At 26.5% G+C, this 21211-nt stretch overlaps 5 protein-coding genes across 5 annotated transcripts; 3 read left to right on the plus strand and 2 right to left on the minus strand.

Annotated features, from left to right (window-relative positions):
• Positions 1-6057: 6057 nt before the first annotated feature.
• OCT59_027882 (uncharacterized protein) lies at positions 6058-6821 on the plus strand (the record flags this gene model as incomplete). Its single annotated transcript, XM_066137285.1, has 2 exons — positions 6058-6267; positions 6345-6821. 2 exons carry the CDS (start codon positions 6058-6060, stop codon positions 6819-6821), a joined length of 687 nt encoding a protein of 228 aa, XP_065993688.1.
• A 506-nt stretch (positions 6822-7327) lies between these two features.
• OCT59_027883 (uncharacterized protein) lies at positions 7328-8941 on the minus strand (the record flags this gene model as incomplete). The annotated part of the gene is made up of 4 exons (XM_066137286.1): positions 7328-7816; positions 7885-8154; positions 8223-8599; positions 8659-8941. 4 exons carry the CDS (start codon positions 8939-8941, stop codon positions 7328-7330), a joined length of 1419 nt encoding a protein of 472 aa, XP_065993689.1.
• A 5101-nt stretch (positions 8942-14042) lies between these two features.
• Positions 14043-16038, minus strand: OCT59_027884 (uncharacterized protein; the record flags this gene model as incomplete). Its single annotated transcript, XM_025312855.2, has 7 exons — positions 14043-14293; positions 14373-14421; positions 14500-14572; positions 14693-15236; positions 15321-15627; positions 15733-15771; positions 15838-16038. 7 exons carry the CDS (start codon positions 16036-16038, stop codon positions 14043-14045), a joined length of 1464 nt encoding a protein of 487 aa, XP_025188785.1.
• Positions 16039-16237: 199 nt separating this feature from the next.
• On the plus strand, positions 16238-17294 carry OCT59_027885 (uncharacterized protein; the record flags this gene model as incomplete). Its single annotated transcript, XM_066137287.1, has 5 exons — positions 16238-16263; positions 16361-16383; positions 16800-16836; positions 16908-17157; positions 17250-17294. 5 exons carry the CDS (start codon positions 16238-16240, stop codon positions 17292-17294), a joined length of 381 nt encoding a protein of 126 aa, XP_065993690.1.
• Positions 17295-17316: 22 nt separating this feature from the next.
• OCT59_027886 (uncharacterized protein) lies at positions 17317-18510 on the plus strand (the record flags this gene model as incomplete). The annotated part of the gene is made up of 1 exon (XM_066137288.1): positions 17317-18510. One exon carries the CDS (start codon positions 17317-17319, stop codon positions 18508-18510), a length of 1194 nt encoding a protein of 397 aa, XP_065993691.1.
• Positions 18511-21211: the final 2701 nt, after the last annotated feature.

Raw genomic sequence — 21211 nt, forward strand, 5'->3', positions numbered from 1 at the left:
CTGGCATTATCACAATGCATGGAATCGGCCCAAATTATCGTAAGTTCTGGCCAACATATTTTGTTTCAAATTTGGGCTGATCATATGAAAATCATGCAATTTCAAATGCTTATAACTTTTTACGTAGATCTTTTTTTAAAAATGTGACCGATAATTTGATAGAGCTTACCTCAAAGAATAAAATTACCAGTTTATTTTTTTAAAATTGCATTTTTTTTAAGGAGTTGAAAGATTTTTAAGTGTCACATTTTTATTGTCAAGTATAGACTTCCGGCACCATACTTTTATAAACATTTATAGCTACTAAGACTATATAAATTTTTATTTTACTTTATATTTTATTAAAATATACTTACTTTTTAATAATATATGTTAAAAATTCCATATATATGAGAAATGGGTTTTTTATTAGTGAAATGGGTTTTTTCACACCTCTTTTACATTTAATAATTTAAGTTTTGCAAATGTAAATTTTTGTTCAACTTATTATTAGGGCTCTGATTGGTTCAGTTCAGTACAGTTTTTGCCAAAACTGAAACTGAACCAAATTGATCGGTATCAGTATTGTTAATTACCGAAACTGATCAGTTTCAGTAATCCTATAAAAAGTATTATACTTAAAATATATTTAAAATATATTTAAAATATACTTAATTTAAAAATCGCAAAATACTTAAAATATATTTTTAATATATCTAAAATATACTTAAAATTATCTTAAAACATATGTCTAATATATTTAATTTTTGCCCATATACTTAAAATATATTTAAATTATATTTAAATTAAAATTTAAGTATATTATAAGACTATTATAAGTATATTTTTTATGTATTTAAAATATACTTAAAATATATTATAAAATATATTATAAGTATATTTTAAGTATGTAAAAAATATATCTATAATATATTTAAATTTTGATTTAAGTATAATTTAAGTATAGAGTAAATTTATTCATCGCACGTGCGATGCATCGCCACTTTCCTTTTTTGTAAATTATTTATGTTGATCAACCTGCTTATACATCGCCACCCCCCTTAAAATGGCAATGATAAACATAAAAATTTGCATCGCACGTGCGATAAATAAATTATTTCTTAAGTATAATTTAAGTATTTTGGCAAAAATTAAATATATTAGAAATATATTTTAAAATAATTTTAAATACATTTTAAGTATATTATAAGTATTTTGCAATTTTTAAATTAAATATATTTTAAGTATAATTTAAATATATTTTAAAAAGTTTTTAATTATATTTTAAATATAAATACTTTTTATAGGGTAATCATTAATACCGAAACTGACTGGTAAATACCAAAAACTGAACTGATTTACTGATTCATTATCAGTTCAGTTTTTAACATTTTTACAACGTTTTTTATTAAAAAAACGTGCGAAAACATTTTTTTAAATTAAATTAACTAATAAAAACGTTTCACAACGTTTTTATTAAATTATTAAAAAAAAATGTTGTGAAATGTTTTTTTAATTAAATTAACCAATAAAAAATGTTTCGCAACATTTTCTATTAAATTATTGAAAAAAAACATTGCAAAACGTTTTTTTTAATTAAATTAACAAATAAAAATGATTCACAATGTTTTTATTAAATTATCAAAAAAATGTTGTGAAACGTTTTTTTTAATTAAATTAACTAATAAAAAATGTTTCGCAACATTTCTATTAAGTTATTAAAAAAAGAAATAATGTATTTACCGCACCCTGCGTTACAAATTTATATATATTTTTATGTTTATCATTTGCCATTTTAGGGGGGGTGCGGCGTATAAACTAAAGATTGACATAAATAATTTACAAAAAAGGAAGGATGCTTTGTAACGCAGGGTGCGGTAAATAAATTCACTCTTAAAAAAAAATGTAGCAAAACGTTTTTTTTTAAATAAATTAACAAATAAAAATGTTTGGCAATGTTTTTATTAAATTATCAAAAAAATGTTACAAACCGTTTTTTTTAATTAATTAACTAATAAAAAATGTTTTGCGACGTTTTCTATTAAGTTATTGAAAAAAATGTTGTGAAACATTTTTTTTTAATTAAATTAACAAATAAAAACGTTTCGCAACATTTTTATTAAATTATCAAAAAAAAATGTTGCGAAACGTTTTTTTTTAAATAAATTAACCAATAAAAACGTTTTGTAATATTTTTATTAAATTATTATCAAAAAAACGTTGCGAAATTTTTTTTTTTAAAATAAATTAATTAATAACAACATTTTGTAACGTTTTTATTAAATTATCAAAAAAAAACGTTGCGAACTATTTTTTTTTAATTAATTAACCAATAAAAAATGTTTCGCAACATTTTCTATTAAGTTATTGGAAAAAAACGTTGTGAAACATTTTTTTTTTTAAATAAATTAGTTAATAAAAACGTTTTGCAACGTTTTTATTAAATTATCAAAAAAAATGTTGCAAAACGTTTTTTTTCAAAATAAATTAATTAATAAAAATGTCATTTTTTTTTAATTAAATTAACTAATAAAAAACATTTTGCAACGTTTTCTATTAAGTTATGAAAAAAAATGTTGCGAAACATTTTTTTTTAAATAAATTAACAAATAAAAACATTTCGCAATATTTTTATTAAATTATCAAAAAAAAAACGTTGCGAAATGTTTTTTTTAAATAAATTAACCAATAAAAACATTTCACAACGTTTTTATTAAATTGTTAAAAAAAATGGTTCATGACATTTTTATCAACATCACGAAACGTTCGGTAAATCAGTTCAGTAAATTTACGAAATAATCAGTAAAATTTACTGAAACTGATACCGAAAATATCAGTTTGGTAAATCAGTTTAGTAAATCGCAAAACTGATACCGAACTGAAGTTACCAAAACTGATCAGTTAAATTTACTGAAAGGTTCAGTTCAGTAAATCAGAATACTGAACCCGTTCCGATACCGAAACTGATCAGTTCAGTTCAGTAATTACTGAAACCGATCGGAGCCCTACTTATTATTTAGTTAAGTGATCATCAATCAGATGATTTTTTGGTATTACAAAACAATTTTGAGTAATAAAAATTGTGAAAATCAATTCAATAACTCTTTTTAATGCAGAGTAGACAAATCAGCCTATATGTCTTATTCTATTTCTAATTTTAATTCTAGCTTAATTATAATCCTAATTTTCTTATTTAACTTCAACTTTAATTTTAAATTTCCTTATTAGTAAAATAATTGTTAATGAAATATTTGTCTGTAAAATAATCTTATTGGTAAAATATTTGTTAGTAAGATAATTGTTAATAAAATAATTGTTAATAAAATGAATATAACTTGGATTAACTAGTATATTTTTATTATTTATATAAAATTTTTTATTATATGTATAAGTATAACAAATACTATGAGAAAATAATTTATACAAAAAATATTAATTTAGATTTTCAAATATAAATAAATATAATTATATATGTAAAAATTTGTAAAAAAAGGTTATCAGTTAATGGTAAAGTTCCGAACAGTTCGGGCTAAACCGGGGAACTGATCCGAAACCGGCTCAAAATTCGGTTCAGTTCGGTTCGGGTATTAGAACTGAAAAACTGGCAGTTCGGTTCAGTTTAATCTGATTTTTTATAAAAATGCGAAAAATCGAATAGCCGGCCATCTAGTGATCATACAAAGTCGAACCATATATCATTGGATTCGTCTCGACGAGACGCATCAAATGGAGATAAGATCATGTCTCTAGCATCGATAGATCACATGTTAATCCACGCTAAATGATTTATAAATAAGTATTAGTTATTTACTGATCTAGTAGTATATAAATGGGTTATCATCTGAAGGATGATGTCCCATTTATATACTAAACTAGATTAGTAAATAACTTTATTATCATCCTAGATATACATCAGAAAATTTGTTTAGGCGTAATTTAGTGTAATGTTTCGAAGGTGGTGTAAAATTTCGAAATATTACACTAAAAACGTAATATTACAAAAGTTAAGCTCTTAAATTTGAATAATTATAGTAATTTAAGAATATCTCGCTATCTACTGATCCAATCAAGACGATCTATAGCTCATTGGAATCAGCTCATCAAGACGGATCGAATGGTAGTAAAATCGTATCTTTACGTTCGATAGATGATTTTCTATTAATTTAAAACTTTACTGCATACTATAGAGCGTTCTATCAACTGTAGAAATGCGATTTTACTACCATTCGATCCGTCTTGATGAGCTGATTCCAATGAGCTATAGATCGTCTTGATTGGATCAGTAGATAGCGAGATATTCTTAAATTACTATAATTATTCAAATTTAAGAGCATAAACTTTTGTAATATTACGTTTTTAGTGTAATATTTCGAAATTTTACACCACCTTCGAAATATTACACTAAATTACGCCTAAACAAATTTCCTGATGTACTAATTGGTCTGCCAGTTTATAACTGGCGGAAAAAATCCTAAATACCAATTAGTAGCCAGGTGATAATTGGAATTAGCAAGCTATCTATCAGTGCTAGAGACATGATCTTAACACCATTCGACGCGTCTCAGTGAGACAAATCCAATGAATATGAATTCATTTGTATATGACCACTGGATGGCAAATAATATCAAGTTTCACATTTTTTTAAAATTTTCGAGCATTAAAAATTAAAAATTCCGATACATGAATTTATTCGTCGTCCAATGGCCGTACAAATATGAATTAGGATTCATTGGATTCGTCTCGATGAGACGAGTCGAATGGTGGTGAGATCATATCTCTAGCATCGATAGATAGCTTGCTAATGCCAATTTTTTATAAATCATTTAGCGTGAATTAACTTATGATCTATTGATGCTAGAGCATCGACTCATATTCATTCAACTCTTCTCGAGAAGAATCCAATAAGTTTTATTTCATATTTGTACGACTATTGGACGACGAATAAATTTATGTATCAGAATTTTTAATTTTTAACGCTCGAAAATTTTAAAAAAATGTGAAACTAGATATTATTCGCCATCCAGTGGTTGTACACGAACGAATTCATATTCATTGGATTCGTCTCACTGAGACGCGTCAAATGGTGCTAAGATCATATCTCTAGCACCGATAGGTAGCTTGCCAATTTCAATTATTTATAAATCATTTAGCGTGGGTTAACATGTGATCTATCGATTCTAGAGACATGATCTTACTGCCATTTGACGCGTCTTATCGAGACGAATCCAATGATATATGGCTCGACTTTGCACGATCACTAGATGGCCGGCTATTCGATTTTTCGCATTTTTATAAAAATCGGATTAAACCGAACCGAACTACCAGTTTTTCGGTTTGGTTCTTACGGATTTCGGCTCTAATCCAAACTGTCTATAATCCGGACCAAACCGACCTGTTCGGAGCTTTAGTTAGTGGTTATGTCATTTCTCTTATAATTACTAATAAATAGTAATTTTTTGTATTTATATTAATATAAATTTTCTTAAGTTATATATTATAAAAACTTTATATATTTTTGTTCTTTAGAAACTATTTTACTTATTTAAATACCTTTTTTTTAAATATAATACTTATATAAAAAATTTATGTTAAGCTAACTTTTATAATTTCAACTTTTAAATGCAACTTATTGGTAAAAGGTAAGTATTACTTTTAAATATATAAATATATCAGTCACTGGAAATGTCACATACAGATCATTTTCATATTAAATGAATTTTGTGTAACATTAATCAGATTACTTTATTTATCGCCGTTTTCATAATTATGCGATCTACATCACGTGACAATGTATTACAAAATGTTGCGAATTTCACAATTTTTTGCGAACTCCTTTTAAAATTTAAAACAAATATTGCGAATTCCTTTTATATTTTTAGACTATAAGACTTTTAGTTACTAAAGTCTAAGTTTTATAACTATATAAGTATTTTTTTCCTTCGAATTCTCAAAAATACTAACCCTTACTAAAACGGATTTTGCAAATTCACAAAAAACTCTATAAAATGTGAGTATTTTAGTTATTCACGTCTAAGTTTTCAAGTATACTAATTCTTACTAAAACAATTTTAGACCAAGATGGTAAAAAGTTTAAGCGAAGATTTAAGGTGGCGTATTATTTATTGTCAGGCTGAAGGCTTTATACAAAATGAAATTGCTAAAAGAATGTATGTTAGTGAGGCTACTGTCAATAAAGTCTGTAGGATTTTTAAAAAATGGGGATGTGTAAAGGACCCATTTATTTGTAGAGTGGGAAGAAGAAAAATTTTTACAACACAAGATATGTCGGTAAGAAATTTAGATGGTTACTCTTTTGTGATTTATTATTTTATAATAATTATTTAACAAAGTTTACAAATTTATAGGCGTTAAAAAGTTTGGTTAAAGATAAAATAGATTGGTATCTTGATGAGTTGGTACATGAAATGGAACAGAGAACAGGAAAATTAGTTTCTGTGCCAACATTATGGCATTCTCTTCAATTTTGCGGTATAACTAGAAAGAAAATACAAAAAGCAGCTAAAGAAAGAAGTGAGATATTACGTGGTGTTTATTTGTATAATATTGGAATGAATTATACTGCTGAACAATTAATTTTTATTGATAAATTTTCAAAGGATGAGAGAACACTCACCAGGTTATATGGTTACTCTCCTGTTAATACTAGAGCAGAAAAAAGTGTTGTTTTTATTAGAGGAAAGCGTTATACGATTTTACCTGCATTGTCTTTAGAAGGTTTTATTGCTGTTGATATTATGGAAGGAAGTTGTGATAAGGAAAGATTCCAAACTTTTATTTTAACACAATTGGTAAATATTTTATTATATTATTTTTATAATTAAATTAATTGAATTTTTTTATTAATATTATTATTTATTTTAAATTAAGTTACCTCAAATGAATCCATATCCAGCTAAACATAGTGTATTGGTTATGGATAATACACGTATACATCATAATGATGATTTAGTTGCAGCAGTAGAAGAAATTGGTGGTAGAGTACTTTATTTGCCTCCCTATTCACCAGATTTTAATCCTATTGAAACGGCCTTCTCAGCATTAAAGTCTTGGTTAAAAAGGTACAGAGATTTTGTAGATTATTTTGATCCAATATATTTAATTTTAGTTGCATTAGCTCAAATTACACCAGAAATGGCAAAAAATTATTTTGAAAAATCGGTTTATATATATAATAAAATATAGTTTTTATTTTTTGTAAATAATGTTTATAATTATTAGAATTACAAATTAAAATATTAAGAATATATTATTTATAATATTGCTAACTTTATTTATTAGAAATTAATCAAATTATATTATAAGTTTATAACAAAATATATACAAAAAATCATTCATATTTTTTTGCTTCATCACGTAAAATTTGCCTACGTCCAATAATTGTTACATCCATTAAAATATATTCAGAATCTGATAATCTTGCAAGTTGATTAACAAGAATTTCTTGTTCTTCAAAAATAGATAGATAACAAGTAAATTTACCATCACCAAATTCTTGATCTAAATTTTTTAGAAAATCTTCTATATTCGGCACTATTTTTTTTATTGAACTATGATCTGATATTTGTGAATTAACTGATGTGCTATGATCTGATATTTGCGAAATTGAAGTTCTTCTTTGAATATTATAATCACAATCAGGATAATTATATGAAAATGGCGACGGAAAATACATTTGTTGAGAATATTGAGGATATGCTGTCATTGATTGAGGATAATTATCAATATTAGAAGAATCTTTTCTAGTTACCTTTACTGAATGCATCATACTAAATATAGCATGATTAGGAGGAGTATCCAAATCTGCATTTTTGTTTACCTATAATAAACGAATTTAATGTTATTAAAAATGTATTTATAATGATAATTCCAATACTAAATACACACAATTTCTTTGGCCCATAAACTAATTGCAAAATTTGTTAAAGATAAATGACGATCTTCTTTAATAAAACAACGTTTGTGATTCTGAATCTCACAAATATACTTATCATTTAATTTCATCACATATGATCTAACTAATGCTTCATTTTCATTTAAAGTAGCTTCTTTAGGTATACGTTTTTTGATATGTTTTTTTAATTGTTTTTTAGATTTGGTATTTTGATAAGCTTCATTTTCTGATTCATCATTAGATTTCTGTTCTGAAACTTCATTCTATAATATTATTAAAAATTTAATTGAATAATTAATATATACAAATAATTATTTTCAAAAATAAATACCTCATGTGAACGTTTTTTTGATAATTCTCTAAGTATAACAATAATTACTACTTTCTTATTTCCCGCTACTATACTTTGATAATCCTTTAGAAATTCATCAAATGCTTCTTCATTACCTAAAAGTGTTCCAGCTCCACTTTCTGAATGTGATTTATATGCTAAAGTATATTCATTTCTATAAACTAGTCCAACTTGTTCACAAATATATGATTCAAGTTTGTCTCTAAAATTAATAAAATTTGGATTATCTAAAGTAAAACTAATTATTACAAAAGGCAACACTTGTTTATTTTGTTTGATAGACATGCGCAATTTAAATTCCATTTGTAATGGTGTAGAAGGTAGAGAAGTACCATCCGTTGGTGAAGAAGGAATAACTATAATATTTTTTTTTCTTTGTCAGCTGCTTTAACATTTCTGTTAATTTGACTATTACATGCTGAACAAAGTGTACAGTTATACGGCAGTTCTATATCCAGCTTATATCCATATTTTTGATTGCTATTTGATAAAGTGTTTTTTATTTTTTCATGTACTATGGCTGGCTTGTAAGTTAAGTTTCGAAAATTTGCTACTTCTTTAGTACGATTTTTTTTGGTTGGTTTGATGGATTTATCATAATTACAGTTATTTGATGTTATGTCTAAACCACAATACATACACAATTGGCATGTAAAACAAACTCCAATTTGGTAGTTTCTTGGTGAAATAGAAGACATTTTTTCGTGACGCTATAAAATTTTTTACGCGATATATTTTTAATCTTTAAATTTGATGCATAAGATCACAATGTTACACAAAATTCAAATTCGAATTTTTTTTTTTGATTATTTTGAAAATCGCATAATTTTGAAAATGGCGATAATAGTTAGACATGAATTTTAAACGTACTATACTTACACAAATTACAAAATTGATAGATTATCATGTGCTCTATCAATTTCTATCCTTACTTTCGGATTTTTAATAAAAAAATTTTTTTTTATATCTCACAAAAAACTCACTTAAAAAACACACTTTTTTCAAGATCTAAGTTGAAATATAAAGAAATATTCATATTTAAAAGCAAAAATATATGTAATTTTACGAGTAGGAAAAGATTTTCTAAGCTTATAATGGCAGTTATTTAGATAGCTTTTGCATAAAATATAAAAAAATACAAATTTATAATATCTTTAAAAATATATACAAATTTTATGGCGTAATTTTAGTACTTTGGCTATAAGTAAATCAATTTTATGTATTAAGTGATAATTGTTCAGCAAGGTCTAAAGTTGCCTGCCGAAACTCTACAGGCCATTGTCGAAATGTCGAAACTAAAACCTGTCGAAATGCCGAAATGCCAAAATAGTTTCGACATGTCGAAATTGTCGAAACCTAAAAATATTACGTTTCACGTAATAACTCGGCATCCAATGATCGTAGAAAGATGCACCATAGCTCGTTGGAATCGTCTCATAACGACGAGTCGAATGGTGGTTAGATCGTCTTTCTACGATCACTGGATGCCGAGATATTTAACGAAACGTCAAAAATCGGCATTTTGTATTTTGCGATACTGCGCCGTTTGACGTTTCACGTAATAACTCAGCATCCAATGATCGTAGAAAGATGCACCATAGCTCGTTGGAATCGTCTCATAACGACGAGTCGAATGGTGGTTAGATCGTCTTTCTACGATCACTGGATGCCGAGATAATAGGCGAAACGTCAAACGGCGCAGTATCGCAAAATACAAAATGCCGATTTTTGACGTTTCGTTAAATATCTCGGCATCTAGTGATCGTAGAAAGACGTTTTAACCACCATTCGACTCGTCGTTATGAGACGATTCCAACGAGCTATGGTGCATCTTTCTACGATCATTGGATGCTGAGTTATTACGTGAAACGTCAAACGGCACAGTATCGCAAAATACAAAATGCCGATTTTTGACGTTTCGTTAAATATCTCGGCATCCAGTGATCGTAGAAAGACGATCTAACCACCATTCGACTCGTCGTTATGAGACGATTCCAACGAGCTATGGTGCATCTTTCTACGATCATTGGATGCCGAGTTATTACGTGAAACGTCAAACGGCGCAGTATCGCAAAATACAAAATGCCGATTTTTGACGTTTCGTTAAATATCTCGGCATCCAGTGATCGTAGAAAGACGATCTAACCACCATTCGACTCGTCGTTATGAGACGATTCCAACGAGCTATGGTGCATCTTTCTATGATCATTGGATGCCGAGTTATTACGTGAAACGTAATATTTTTAGGTTTCGACAATTTCGACATGTCGAAACTATTTCGGCATTTCGTCAAATCAGAGAGCCAATGTCGAAATGTCGAAATAGTTTCGACAATTTCGACATGCCGAAACTCCCTAATTTCGGCAGGCAACTTTAACTATATCCGGTTCTCTCAAAATTTCAAACATTTGAAATCTTACCGTCACAAAAGTTACAGCTAGCGCCTTTTTCCTTTGCATAATTACCCAATTGTATAATTTCGTCTTAGCTTCAGGAAAATAAGCTTTTCGGCCAGAATCCACCCGCATAGTATTATTTTTTATTTCACTTGTCCAACTTTCACTTGCCTTAACCCCAGTGTTGGACTATGACCTAAAATGACCTATATGACCTCTATAACTGGTCATAGGTCATTTGGTCATTTTAAAATTATCTAGTCATATGACTTTAGTCATATATTATTAACCAATCAAATTTTAGTAAATTTTTAATATTAGATTAATTAAAAGTATAATTCTGGCCAGAATTAAAGATCAGTATCAAAATTTCCTTTTTTGTAATAATTGTGTAACTTAAAATTCCAAATTTCATGAGAAATAAAATTGCCTTTTTAGGAAATTTGTGTAATATCATGTGATATAATTTTGCAAATTTTGTAATTTTGGCCAAAATTCTTAATTTCAGCCTAATTATGACCAAATGTCATATGACCATTAAGTCATAATACATATGACCAAGGTCATTTCAAAATTTTCATATGACCTGGTCATTGTCCATCACTGCTTAACCCAGCGTCCAACCATAGATTTGTCAAGGTCAAAATGTCTAGCTGCTTCATTTCTTCCACGTTGACGAGCATAGGTAACAACTACCTTTTTCTGTTCAATAGAATACGAAGTACGTTAACGTTTAATAACTTTTGGCATAGTGTATGAAACTTAAATTTTCAGAAGATATGAAGGTCACGTGAAAATTGTAAAGGTTGCGAAGTTGTTAAAGTCACGAAGTTGTAAAAGTCACATAATTGCTAAAAAACTCCTTATTATATCATTACGCAGAATTGCATCATTGTGAAACATTTTACAGATTTTTTCACCAGAACTTTTTTTTTGCAAAATTTTTTAACGAATTTTAAATTGATTTAAGACGTTTAAAAGACATTTTTCTAAAACTGTTAAAATTAAGCATTCCCCCAAACTTTTCGCACAAAATCCCTGCAAAAATGGGGTACTTAATATTGGAAAAATACGGTATTAGTTTTTTTTTATTTAATGAAACGTTGGCTAACATTTCAATTTTCTCTTTTTATAGGTTATTGGCTTTCCAAATATAATGGAATTTCAAAGGTAAAACTTCAAAATTTAAAATTTTTTTATTTTTTTTTATTTTATTTAACAAATGTTTACTGATGTTTGTTCTTATTTTTTGTAAGTCCAGAACACCAAAAGTACTCTGGATATCATTTCGAAGGTATAATCTTTGAAAGTTTTTAATTTTATTTAATGAAATGTTGATTAACATTTCATTTGTATTTTTTTTATAGGGTTTATAGGTCTATGGCTTTTCAGATATGAATTTCAAAGGTAAACTTTGAAATTCTTTAATTTTTTTATATATTTTTTAATTTAACGAATGTTGTTATCTAACGTTCATTTTTATATTTTGTAGGTCCAGAACACTGAAGTATAGTTCTGGACTCATTTTTGAAAGTAAAACCTTCAAAAGTTTATTTTTTTAATAAATTATTTGACGAACGTTAACTAATGTTCAATTTTTTTAGGTTCTACGACTTTAGACGGGTTTCTGAACAAAATTTCAAAGTAATATTCAAGGTAATTACTTTGAAATTCTTCTTTTACTTTTTTTTCAATAAACTTTACAAATTTTATACTAATGTTCATTTTTCCTTTATTTTTGTATAGATTTTTTTTCCATTTTGCTAATTGTTTGTTTGAATCGAACCAACTGGAACAAAGTTCCAAACTATTAACAACATGTAAATGTGCAGTAAAGAGATGATGAATAGCAATGACTAGTAATAGATTTTAATTGTATTTGTAAACTTGTTAATATATAATAAAAAAGTAATTTTGATTATATAAATAAATTAAATAAATTAGTAATTAATGCAATAAATTAATTTGTATTATTGTGACACAGATTTTTACTGAAAAAAATTGCTGAGGTATTTCAAAGGTTTTTTATTTAAAAATCTGTGCAGAACTTTGTTATTTATAAAATCTGTGCAGTTTTTTATTGGATTTTTCCTCTAATGTTTTGTGCCAGGGTATAAGATTTGCGTAGAAATAATTTCTGAAAATCTGCGCAGATCTGCACCCCAAAAAATTTTCCGATGAATGTAATACAATAATAATGACTTAATATTATGTAAATCAAATTTACACTTAATTTTATATGTATACATGATCAATTTTTTTTTGAAATTTTGAAATCAATTTTTTTTTATTAAAATTAAAAAATTGCCAATCACAGTAATTTGAAAATGGCAATAATTATCAATAGTATTTGCAATAATTTATAATAATTATGTTAAACGTAATTATTTACAGGTACTTTTAATTAATTACAAAAACATTAACAATTACAATTAATATAATTATTTACATTATATATAATTAATTACAAAATACATAATTATTTATATATTTTAAATTACAAATTACATTTTTAACTGATGATTTACCTGGTCATATATAAAATAACAATTCAAAATATAGTGGCAGATCAAAGATTACAACTAATTAATATGATTTGATGCAATATTTAGTTGTCCAATTTTGCCATCAATTGGTTCTGCCTTAAGAGTTTAGGATCTAAAATATGCTAAAAAAACTTGTTAAATGTAATTATATCTGATGCACAAGTTTATTACTTAGAAATTCAATAGCATATCTCTCAATGTTTGGATTCTGTAGTATATAAACAAGATATTGTAAAACTTGACCATCAAAATAATGGTGCTATATATAAAGTTTTTTTGTTTATCAAATTTATAAACTGGAATATTCAGATGAAAAAATATGTGAATTTTTGTTTTGCTATTTATATTTGGTAAGTTTTATGAAATTATTTAAATTACTTTAGTAAATACATCTAATTAGAATTTTTATACATTAAGGTGAACTGGTTGATTATTATCTTAATTGACAAATTAGTCTATTAGAACATATTAAAATGGCTATGATATCATTTTTTTTTTCTATAATTATGTCTATTTTTTTTTTAAAACTCACATTAGACACATTTATTTTCCACCAATTTTTGATGAAAAAATTATTCAGAAATCACACTTCAGGTGATGTATGTTAGAACGAAAGAATGCATTTGAATTTAAATTAAAAACTAAAAGATTTATATATGTTATATTAATTAATCGTAAGTTGAATTAAGTAAATTACTACCTATTATATATCTAAGTATTTACCGAATTTAGCAATATTTTGAGTAGACCACTATTTAAGTAAAATAAATGACAAAATAATTAATAATTAAATATAAATAATGCCAAAAATAACTAATTAGATTAAGTATTCGTCAATATTATCATTGTTTTCGTTATCAAACTTCTAAAACTTCATCTTCCAATGAGTCAACTTTTATTCTTCTTTTACATTCTTCAACTTCCCATTCCCAATTAGTTGTTATTACAGCTGTAAATATACCAATTCCCATAAGAATAGACCCACCGGTAACACCTGACCATAGTCCAACTAATTCAAAATTAAATTTAAACGCTAATAAAAGTCCAACTGGTAACGCAAATTTATAATATGCTGATAAATAAATTATAGATATAACCTTTTGCCTCCCTTTAATAAATGAAATATAGATCAGATATATTCAGAAATGTATATTTAATAAAAAAAAGAAAGAAATTCCGATAAAAACCTTGTCCCCTCAATATTCCTCCACCTATAATACCTATCGCATCTGATGGCTTTAATAGAGTAATTTTTTTTTAAATATAAGCATCTAATAATTTAATCACTTAATCAGCTATTACTGGAATACATACTTGAAATAGTGCGCAAAGCGGCAAAATTGTTGCGGTTAATTTTATAACTTCTTCTTTATTTGTAAATAAGTACCTAATAATTAAGAAAATATTTAACCATCAGTGAAATAAAAGAAACTAAAGAAATAATACTGTACAACATAAGATCACCTTCTAATAATGCAGTGATTTCCACTTCATTTATAACATTTACCCCAATGAATCCCTGAAAATTAATATTCCCGTTGCACTACAGGTAGCACTTATAAATGCAAGAATTAAAGAAATATTGACAGTAATTTTTGCTTTACTTATCAATCCTTCTCCTAATAAATTACCAACCCTATTTGAAGTTGCTACCGAAATACTTCTTGGTAATTGAAAAAATAAAAGTACAATGGTAAGAACTAAACGATGAGCTGCTAATGATATACTCCCAAAATAGCCTGAAGCCAACGCTATTAATTCATAAATCCACCAATCCGCACAAGCCGTCAAAATTCCGGGAATGGCTAATCTCATGAAAGATGACCAGTCATCAAGACATGTACGCGTCCAACCACCCCACGCCTGGTGGCCATTAATATACTTAATATAAAGGATGCTAAAAATTAACATTAACCAATTAGAAATGTTTATCGCTATTGGTGCACCAATAAACCCAAGGGCTATTGGTTCCCACCAAACTAGCGCGTAATTTAAAACAATGCTAATTGGGCTAATAATTATAAGAACATAAGACGTAGCATGCATAATGCCTTTATTCGATGGAAATTATTATTAACATAAACGTATAAAATATAATATAATGAATTACAAGTATTATGAAATTAATATTTTACCTTGTCCTTGTAAAAACTTTTCGACACACCAAAAAATAAAAGTGGCTGGAGCACCCAAAATTGACCAGCGTAAAAATTTTTGCGCGTATGCTGATGTTTCTTCATCTTGGCCTAAATAAACCAGAATTGTTCCAGATTCCCACCAGATGAAACTTACCGGGATGAACCCAAGAAGAATAATAATAATGGCACGTTGTAAGTACACGCCAACCATTTTCGGGTTCCCAGATGTGTAACCCTGTGGGCACAAAGTGTCTAAAGCAGAAATTGCGCCATAAAATATGGAAATTCCGGTTACTGAAGCAAACTAAATTAGCGAATTAAAGAGAGAAGATCAATTCCTAATCTATTTACTATTTATAAATAAACAGAAAATCCATGTACACTTAAATTGTCAAAGACTCTAACTCACCATTGAACCTAATGATAATGCTGCCAACTCTACATATCCCTTATAGATAATAAAACTAAGATTATTTAATGTACATAAGTAATAAATAATTGTCACAAAACATACCTTGTGGCCCAATGTAAAAACACTTGCGACCGAAAAAACATATTGTAAGGACGAAGCAAAAAAAACTGGAACAGCTTTCCGAATAATGTAAAGTGCTTCGTCCAATTTATAGATTTGAGGTGCAATAACTTTATTTTGTTCAAGTAACAATACTGTTGTTTCGTCTGCATTTTCTCGTAGTTCTTCACTTGAAGTTGACATATTGTTATACAAAAATTATAAGTAACACTTATAATTCTTTTTTTGTTCGCACGAAGACACAGTATTCTTTTTTCGTTTGAAGAAAACACAGTCCTAGCTCAATACGGAGAAAATGGGTAGGACGATTTATACAATGAAATTTATCCGATCGAAGATGCATTAACTATTAGGCACGTGCGGATAACCTTGTGATTGGAAAATGATGTCAATCATTATTAAATACAAGTTACGCAGCTTAATTTTTTTAGAAGTTCATAGGCGCATGTTAATCAGCATCCTGACCAAATTTGAATTTGATGTAACTTTATTTCGTTTCACATAGAATCCGAGATGGGAAAAGGCTGTGTAAAGACCATCTCTTGGGGTTTCTCTTATAATGTCGTAGAAAAAGAATCAAAATATTTGTGTTGTTTAAACCTGTTTCTTTTCCGCAGTATTAAATAATTAAAACAGGCTTTTTCAAAAAATTAAATGTTAATACTTCGAGTTGTTCCGACTTCAACACATTCATTGAAATTGCAAAAAAATATCTTCATTTCCTTTCTTTTATCTTAATTATTTCATTATTATCGGAATTCTTTTCAATTTTTTTTTCGTAATAGTTCATAACTGAGCTTTTATGATTATTTTCATCTTTATCGTTGTCTTATTTATTTAATTATTTCCATTTTAGTATTCATTTTAATTTCTAGTCCCAAATTCATTTTGTTTACGGACATAATTTTCAAATGAAAATTGTGTCATTGATAATTTGTCCAAAGTTGTGGTGATCTTTATTAAAGATAAAAATTGCACGTGGTATGTATATGTAAAATATCCCCTGATTTTCCGATAATTCTTTAATATTACTATCTTTTACTGTTACTTAGTACGTCATCCGTAATGACCGATCAACACCCCTTCAAAAGAACAACCGACGTAAATAAATCAAAAGAAGTTCATTACTCTCCTTATTTACCGCCTGAAACTTTGGGTGAAATCTTTTCCTTTTTTGCAGATGATGATGTAAAATCATTACATTCTTGTCTTCTTGTTAATAAAACATGGTGCGAGAGTGCTGCTTTTATCTTATGGAAACGACCATTTGATATTTCTTCTATAATGGCATCTTCTGAACTTGTTAGTGTATATTTCTTATTCTTCTCTGACGAAAAAAAAAAGTCTTTATTAACATCGGTTCCAAATGGATTATCACATTTATCATCTGATAGACCAGCTTTGAATTATTTATCGTATCTGAAATATGTAGATTTTAAGAAGGTATATAAAGCTGTTAGAATGTGGTTGAGAACCAAAACTTTACTTGAGCCATTTTGTTCGGAATTCAAAAGGAGGCAAATAGCTTTAACAAATAGAATCGTTACGGAGTTAGGGAGAATTTTTACAGCAGGATATGCAAGATTAGATCGATTATCATTAGACATAAGATATTTTGAATATAATCCTAAAGATGACGAAGTTGATTGTTTATCTTGGCCATGTTATCCTGGAGCATGCGTTTCATTATCAGATCTTCGAGAATTCTTATGTGGAGGTCAATTTATGAAGAATCGTATCTTACTTAGCATGGCTGAAATATGCAAAGACATTGAAATACTTAGTATTCATGAATCTGCAGAAACATCACCTGAAATGCTGGCAGAATTTATTAAGGCTCAAAGAAGGTTAATTAAGTTTACACTTACAAACTGGTCAAGTGAAATTCTTGAAATTTTATCGTCACTAAGAAAACAAGCAAGAACTTTAAAATATATGGAATTAATAAGGTGTATTTTTCCTAGAAATGAGGATTACACAAAATTATTTCGTGGTTTAGCAGAATGTCGTAATTTACAAACATTAAAACTTGAACAATGTCAACATTTAAGTACAAAATTGATGAAACCATTAGCAGAGGCCAGTTTTGAAAAATTACAAACTTTTATAATTGATACTGAAGCAGTTTCAGACCCTCCAACAACAGAAATTAAGGCTATTATACAAAATTCCAGGGAATCCCTAATAAATATAGGATTAAATGTTAATTTATCATTATATGCTGATATAATGGAAACAATTGCAACATTTTGTCCAAATTTACTTAATTTAAGTGTTACAATCGAAAGAGACTCCGAAATGCAACAGTTAATTACATTATTTAGATCTTGTACAAATCTTGTTGAATTAAAAATACCAAAAAAATGGAAATTATTTGAAGTAAAAAAGTCTTTAGTTGAATTAGGAACTGCTTTACCATCCACATTAAAAAGAATAGAATTAGACGGATTAAAATTTAGTCATGAAACATGGGAAGAATTCTTAGATATGTGTCCTGGATCTATAAATCATTTTGCATTTAATTGTTTTAGTAAATCAATATTTGTTAAAATTGTAGAGAAATATGGGAAAAGATATAGCAAATCAATAAAAAATGAAGAGATGTTGGACCAAACTTGGTTACCTGTACAAGTAACTGTAGATTTAAATAATTAAATAATATTGAAATAAAGGTTTGTGTCAATTTTATAATAAAAAATGGTTGGTTTTCTTAAATTAACTGACTAATATGTCATTTTCTTTACCTTTAAACCATATTTAGAATGCAAAGAAAACTTGTACAATTCACAAATCTTTATGAAAGAAAAATTATAATTTATTGTTTTTAACTTATATGTTTAAATTATTGTTAAGTTATTTAATTATAGATTTTTTTACAGAAACTCCTTTTACTGTATATTATAATTTCATTAATACAGTGTAAAAGAATAATAATACCTTTCCTTACTTTCTTATTATTCTAGTATTTTATATTATTTTATATATAATTTACAATGATTAATTAATTTCATTGTAAATAAATGAATTTTTAATATAAAAATTATTGTTTTTACTTTTGCTATATTATTTATTAAAACAAAAAATTATAATAATTTTAAGTAAATTAAAATAGTAGTTTATTAATATATAAATCATAATTCAAAAGTATAAATTTATATTTATTAAGTATTTTTTTTTTATATATACAAATGATAATGATATTTATTATGATATTTAAATAAAAAATTAACTAAGTAAATTAACTAAGTATAACCACAGGTGATTATTACCTAACCAAAATCACATGATCAATATAATATGACATCATTTTTAATAGTTAATCAAAATTAGATTATTTATACTAATTCCTACATTTCTTTCGTTTTAGTTGTTCTTCTTTTCTTTTACTATATTATATATACAATGGAGTATAAAAACCATAATCCTATAGTTGAAAGTGATAAAGATAATTCTATATTAAATAGTAACGAAGGTGAATATTATGATACTAAATTACTAATGTAGAAATTACATTATGTCCTGGTATGCAATTTCAGTTATAGGAAAAATTAGAAATCCACCTTAATATTTATATTCTTCAAGAAGGTTTTTCTTATAAAAAAAATAAAACTTGAATATTACATGAATCTAGTGGCATAGCCATTCCGATTTTTTGAAAAGATTAATAATATTTGCAAAAGAATTTTTTAACATCATATATACTTTCAACTAAGGTTGCTTGTCTAAACCTCTTCAAAATCCTATGATTAGTTTCGTCAAAATTTTACTATAGATTTATTATAGTTTCGGCAGAGTTTCGGCAGTTTCGGCATTTATAATAAGTTTCGGCAGTTTCACCATTCTCCAAAGTTTCGCCAGTTTTTTAATATAACTTTAATATAGTTTTGGCAGAATTTCGCTTTTTGGCGAAACGCCATCTTGCCTAAACCCCTAGGTTTCGGCAAGCAACCTTACTTTCAACAGTTCAAAACCAAATGAAACAAATTTTTCTTTTTTATAATGCTTTAAAAATATATAAAACAGGTATAGAGTAATTGATTATTTAATAACATGGTATTAAGATTAGGATGTTGGATTAGGGTTAGGATTAAAGTGTAGGATTTAGTTAGAATTAGGATTAAAGTGTGAAATTAGGGTTAAGGTGTGGATTAGGATTAGAATTAGTTAAGGTTAGAATAATTAGAGTGTAAAATTGTATGGAATTAGAATATAGAATTAAAGTTAAGATTAGGGTTTGGAATTAAGGTTAGACTTAGCATGTTTATTATTTCTAACTTTATTTATTTATTTATTTATTTTAATTTTTAATTGATGGTTCAACTTGCAAAAATGGATTCTGGAAATATAATTATGAAATTAAACTAATTCTACTTAAAAATTTAATTGAAAATATGCTATTAGATTCTATTGTAGAAATTTGGCAAATTAAGCTTGAATTATTACCAATACATTCACAGTTCATCATTTATTTATACCAGTATGAACGTCTACTAAAACTGTATCAAAGTGAAAGAGAACCATAAAAAATAATAAGGAAAACAAAGAAAATCAAAGTGTTAATATAAATGATAGCACTCTGAAAAAATTACAAAACTGTAGAGGTTTTATTACGAAATTGCAAGATTCTTAGTGATAAAAATTGATGTTATATTATATGTAAATAATTAATTTACTTTATTAGATATTATAAATAAATTTTATTGTATATGTCATATCAATAATAATTCAATTATGTGATATACTGGAGGTGATATCACCTGCGGTTATAATTAGCAATTTTCTTTAAATAAATTCTTTTTAATAACAAAAGTTTAAAATTTTTTTAAAAAAAATCAGCTTTTTATTTATTATAATAATGAAAAAAATTCCTTCTATTATCTTATTTATAATCTGCTAATTGTGCCTAAATAATATAATTATATTATTTAAATATAATTGAATTAGATTAGGTTATTTAATTATAAGAAAATTTTTATTTTATATCAGGAAATACCAGTATCTTTAAGACTCCGCTTACTTATAATAAAGGTCACTGTAATTCTAAGGTGAAATCATTAAAAAAAAAATTTTAATGATCCTGCTACTATAAATAGATAAATTATATCTAAAAAAGAAAATATTACACTGCATTATTATGATTTTATTCATTTTAAATCAATTAACCAATAATATTAAGAATTGGAGTAAGATAAAATTACTAGTAAATTTGAAATTTTTCTTTATTAGAAGTAAGCGGAATTCTGTATTCTTCCCCAAATTTAAACTCTGATTTTTAAAATATTCAATTTCTGATTAAAAATTTTCTTTACAAACGCTTTTTATTTTTTAAAATATTCAAATTCTTACTTAAAAATTT

The sequence above is a fragment of the Rhizophagus irregularis genome, chromosome 7, assembly GCF_026210795.1.
Source record: "Rhizophagus irregularis chromosome 7, complete sequence".
Taxonomy (NCBI): Eukaryota; Fungi; Glomeromycota; class Glomeromycetes; order Glomerales; family Glomeraceae; genus Rhizophagus; species Rhizophagus irregularis.